The 5,630-nt window shown below is 30.9% G+C and overlaps 1 protein-coding gene across 1 annotated transcript; it reads right to left on the bottom strand.

Moving 5' to 3' along the window:
* Positions 1 to 173: 173 nt before the first annotated feature.
* LOC143904360 (insulin-degrading enzyme-like) lies at positions 174 to 4,764 on the bottom strand. The gene is made up of 3 exons (XM_077418980.1): positions 4,504 to 4,764; positions 1,039 to 1,287; positions 174 to 900 (listed from the first exon to the last, which is right to left on the bottom strand). The coding sequence occupies exons 1-3, from the start codon at positions 4,678 to 4,680 to the stop codon at positions 478 to 480; spliced, it is 849 nt and encodes a 282-aa protein (XP_077275106.1). The 5' UTR covers positions 4,681 to 4,764; the 3' UTR covers positions 174 to 477.
* Between the last annotated feature and the right edge of the window lie 866 nt (positions 4,765 to 5,630).

Here is a 5,630-nt window from a genome sequence, read left to right as displayed (position 1 = left end):
ACATTAAATACATTATCCTGTTTATGCCAAACTCTTACAAGCGATGTATCCATTACAGGATACATTTGTTCAGGAAACTTGTTATACCTATAAAATTTCACTTGTTAATATGTGTAGAATATACAAATGACATCAAAATTGGTAGTTTATTAGGGCAATGAACAACTCCGTATGCAAAAGTTAGCGTGTAAAGCATTCTTTGCATTGCAATTTTCTTACTTATGTTGCAGTTTTTTAACTCTATGTTATGTAAATTAATATTTAAATTTTAGCCTTTATTTTTAAAAAGTTGATGCAGATATATGTATATATATTTTTTTTTTAATAGTACACTATAATTATTTTTATTATAAGAATAATATGCGTAAAAATAGAATTGATTATAAACTACATTAACATTTTACATTTTAATCAAGTCTCATGACATGGTTTATATACATGGAGATTTTGCTTATTGTTAGTATCACGAAGTGGTGTTCAAGGATTAATATTGCGAGAAATGATAATTTTACGTACGTAAGGTTTGATAACAAAATTCTTCGGTATAAATTCATTTTCAGGAGGAAATTTCAGATCCGCGCTACGGCCTGCGTCTTCCCACATGTCCATTGTTTCCTCGGATATCTTCGTTTTCTCATATTTAATATCAAACCATACCTCTTTTTTACTCGCTACCTTTTTGCACTCTTTTGCGGCAACGTAAATTCTAATTTTTTGCGGCGTAAAATGTTCTTTTATTAGCTTTTCGATCAATTCTGGTTGCCATGCACGTTGCTCCAAAACGATTTTTTCCATGGGACACTCGTGCAGCTGACGGGTTATTCTACGTATGTCATAATCAGACAAACCGTATATGTTCTCACCATAACTATTATTGATTTCCGACATTTTCTGAATTTCCTATAAATGTAAAATTTTCATATAACTCAAGATGTGATATACAATATTATAATATTAAAGTACAAAGTGTCTAGCAAATTGCAATCCTACAATCTGCCGAGCATTCTACGAAAGATTATATTATTTTTCACTAATTACTTCATAGATCCATTTTTGCGGTCCATCCTCCTTCAGCATATTGATATATTGGAACATTTTTCGAACTATATTATCTACATAGTTAACACCTGTTTTAGTTAGATGAAATAAAACTTTAAAGAAACGTGTGTTTGTGTCCACATGATCAACCATAATTTCTAAATTAGCACACCAATTCTCGGCCTTTAAAACCGATAATAATGAACCTTCGCTTTCGTATTGAAATAAATGCGTAATGTAATCGAGAGGCTATGTTAACAAATGAACAATAAACATTAAACAAAAGTTTTAATTAAAATGTGACATAATAATGTTTCATTATATGTACTACAATAATAACAATTATGTGTTATTATTATCAATTATAGGAAGGGACAGAGAAAAGAAGAAAGAAAGAAATGGAAACAGAGAGAAAATTTTACAAGCATTTTTATAACTTTTGTAACTATATATATATATATATATATATATATATATATAAAGTTGCGTGCACACACATAAAATTTTACAATACAACTGTATATTGTAAAAGGGAGGCCGGGACACCATGAGCTACGGGATACCATGGGTCATTGACTGTTTAGGATAATCCAAAATGTTCAGGTTGATTCTGTTATTTCATATGACAGTTATTTCGTTGTCCATATTTCGTATCTAGATAGCAGTCATCAAAGTCCATAGTCTCGAGAAGCACGTGACATAAATGGTTCTCGTGATGCGTAAATTTCTGTTTAACCATTTGACCTTTACAGTGCCAGACTAGAGTCTAGCTCAACAGGGTTTTCTTTCCCCGCTAATTTTTCCAAGCCCGTTTCCTTGGCAGTGGTTTCGCTATATAGATAGTCAATAGCGACCAAATTTAGAAATGTTTTAATATTGTTTTTGTAGTAAAATATACATGTACTAAAAATTAGGTGTAACTTTCTAACATTTTTTGTCATTTACTAGACTATAGATAATCATGTATCATTTATTTTTTTTTATTATGTTTTTCCGTTTTTTATATTAAAGGGGGAAACCACTGTGACTGCCGGAAAAAATGCTATTTTCATGAATTTTTTTCGCGAGAAATAATGAATTTAATCAAATTGGTTTGTCATTTCGTTAAAGTACATATATTACATGTATTGTAAAAAAAATCATTAAAAAATATTAATATTTGCACTTTTTTAGCGTGTTGTGCCTCGAAACTATATTTTTGTATATCTCGGGTGCTCGCATATCTCGATCAATTTTTATCTGTATGACTTGAAATTTGAACGGAATGATTCTAACAAAATTGTCTATAATTAAGCGTACGTTTTTCTTATTGTACAATTAGCTTTTAAATAACAATTTAAAAAATGGCAAAATTGTTATCTAAATCTCGAATTTTTTTTTTAACTGCCATTTTTTGTTAAAAAGTAATATTTCAAAAAATTTGTAGGCTTACTTGAAACTACATTTGTATAGTTTAAAATGACACCAAAATTTTTAATTTTAGACATCCCATTTTGACAGAGCACGAGCGCCCGCTTTTTTTGCGGAGGTACACGGCACCACATGCTGAAGGCGCAAATATTAATATTTTTTAATTATTTTTTTACAATATATTTAACATATGTACTTTAACGAAATAACAAACCAATTTGATTAAATTTATTATTTCTCGCAAAAAAATGCATGAAGAAAGCATTTTTTTTAGCCGTCACAGTGATTTCCTCTCTTAAGTGCATTTGGGACATCATAGGGCACCCAATGCTGCGGTGCCATGGGTCACACACGCCTCCAAGGTAGATAATAGACAGATAGGTTGATGATAGGTTGATGACATATGTTATTTTTGATTGAAGAAAACATGTGAGAAGTTAGTTTTTCTAAAAAAAAACTGATATTTTAGTAGTGGGTTTTAATATCTTGTTTGTCCTGCCTAATCCTGAACAGTGTCATAAGGAAACGTATCAAATAAATTTTTTTTTAACTATTGTAACTTTTCGTTATTCCTTAAATAAATAAACTTAGTTTTGTGTGTGATTTATAGTGCTTCAGTGACAGACCCATGGTGCTCCGGGTATGTGGCACTTTGGGTAATTTCTCAAAAAATGTTTTAATTTTTTTCTCAAAAATTAATCAATATTTGCCAAATACGCTAAATAAATTTTAAAATATACATAGTGCTTTAATTATTCAAAAAAAATGAGACAAAGAATTTTATGTTTAAAAGTACTTTTTAGAGTTTGAATTTTTATGGTGTCTCGGTCTCCCCCCTACATATATATGTATTAAATAAATTAATATATACAAGATGTCCCAATTTTTTGCAGACAAACTTTAGTAGCATGTTCTTTAGGCAGAAATAAGAAAAAAATGTTATATAAACATTAGGTTATAAAAACATTAGGTCTTGAAATGCTTTTTATTACAAAGTTATAGCAAAAATATGAAATATATATGTAAGAAACAATTTAACTTAAGTTTGCATCATAAAGTGCCGCCCGTCCATACCAATACAAGATATACATCTATTTAACAGTACTCACATGTGTTGGCGAGATAGTAAAGGTATATATATATATATATATATATATATATATATATCTTTGAAACCAATCGTTAAATCGTTGCTGAGAAAGTTAAAAGAAAAAATGTGCATTTAAACGTTTTGACAAGAAATGGAGATCAATTAGCATATCGTTGTATGTGCCCATCCATACATTACAGTTGAATTTTAACGACAGAGTCATTAAAGAGCTGTTTCTCGAACAGCATATGGATTTTCGTGACCATGGTTGTTACGAAAATTGAAAACATCGCCTCTTGTGCGTGAATGTAGTTCTCTATTATATATGTCAAGGTCAAGATCGCAGGAGATTTTCCTTTAAGCTAAATAATTACCACCTCATCTAACGGCGTACTATTTATGTACGGCGTGTCACTTCTTCCATACGAAATTTTAATTTTTGCTATAACTCTGTAATTAAGCATTGTAGGACCTACGTTTGTATAACATTTTTTCTTATATTTCTGCTCATAAAACATTCTATTAAAGTTTGTTTAAAAAAAACTTGGGACTTATGATAATGGCAATTATGCAGAGATAAAGACCACTTTTTTATTTTAATAATTTTGAGATATATTATTAAGGTCATTAGCTTCATCAATCTTTAAAAGGCTTTAATTAGCGATGTTTATTAAAAATTTATTAACAACACAAATTTATGAGTAGAACGTAATTTTTTTGTTAATAACTTTTTGATGAACAATGACCCCCCCCATCGACTAAAACTTTTTAAATATACATTATACTTGTTGGTCATTCGTTACTTCGTTAATAAGCTGATGACTTTGATACTATATTTTAAAATTATTGAAATCGGAAGGAGTCCCTATCTTTCTGTATAATTACCATAATTATATTTAAAAGAATTAAGATAAAATATTCGTATAAACTGTATAAAGTATTAAAGGAAAAGTGTATTATATTACCATCCGGTGTTCAGGCTTTATTTTAAGTAAAGTAAACGAAATGCATAACCATTTGATATTACGTTTCGGAACGTAGTACCATTTAGTGTTAAAATCTTCATCTTTGATTGGATGTTCAAAATACGTAGAAAGTTTAACTTTCCTGTTTTTTACATTACAAAAGCATTCTACTACCATACTTTCGAGAACATCTAAACTATCTAAAGAAAAAATTTATTTGTAGATGTAACATACATACGCTACATAAATATGTAACAAAAAATTATTATATTTGTTTATGGCAAAAAATATATTTTTTTCAAAAAAAAAAAAAATGTTATTGAAAATATATTTTACTTTGTGTTGCGATTAGTTTTTTTTTTCCACATTTTAATCAAACCTTTTTTAACCTTTTGAGGCCACACGGGGTCAAGAGGTGCAAGTGCATGGATCGTGAAAACATGTGCCCGCAACAAGAACTTCCCCCCCCTGCGAGGAACGGCGGATTGGAGTCGTGGTCCTTCCAATCCGCCGTACATAAGAAAGCTTGGACAATGGGCTGGGAGAACAATCTCCCGGGAAGGCGCCAGACTGGCGTGTCCCGGGGGAGCATCGGAAGAATCACAGCGTTTCCCGGGGCTCCCCCAGTCAAAGCACCGTGAGGACCATCGTGGAGTTTTAGCCGGTAAAAATCCGGCACTCTCTTCGCCTTTCACGGAGGCGATAAGGTCTTCCCCCTCTCACAAAAGGGGGCTATCGGTCGAATGGCCGGTAATCAAAGATTTCTCCACGTAAAAAAAAGCCACACGGGGTGGCGGCCACCCCGACCAAACTTCAGGACCCGATATGTTTAATTCCTGATTTTTTATCTTAGTTACCTTTTCTGATATATTTATGTAATATTTGTTAATAAAAATACATTAGTTTACTTTTAATTAAAAGTACATAAATTAAAATGTGAAAATACGCGTTTGCTTTATTTACCCAAAATCTCAACTTTGATCCTCCAAGTAATTGTTTTTGGGAACGCCCATATAAAACATATTTTTTTCCTTAAAATAACACATTTTACATAATTTTTTAATGAGCGCTACTTAATATCGAATCTTGAAAAAAATACGAATGTTTAAATTAAAAATGGCTGCCAA

Source organism: Temnothorax americanus, unplaced genomic scaffold, assembly GCF_048541705.1.
Source record: "Temnothorax americanus isolate GAGA-0224 unplaced genomic scaffold, ASM4854170v1 Scaffold505, whole genome shotgun sequence".
NCBI lineage: Eukaryota > Metazoa > Arthropoda > Insecta > Hymenoptera > Formicidae > Temnothorax > Temnothorax americanus.
This window is presented reverse-complemented; position numbering and strand designations above follow the sequence as displayed.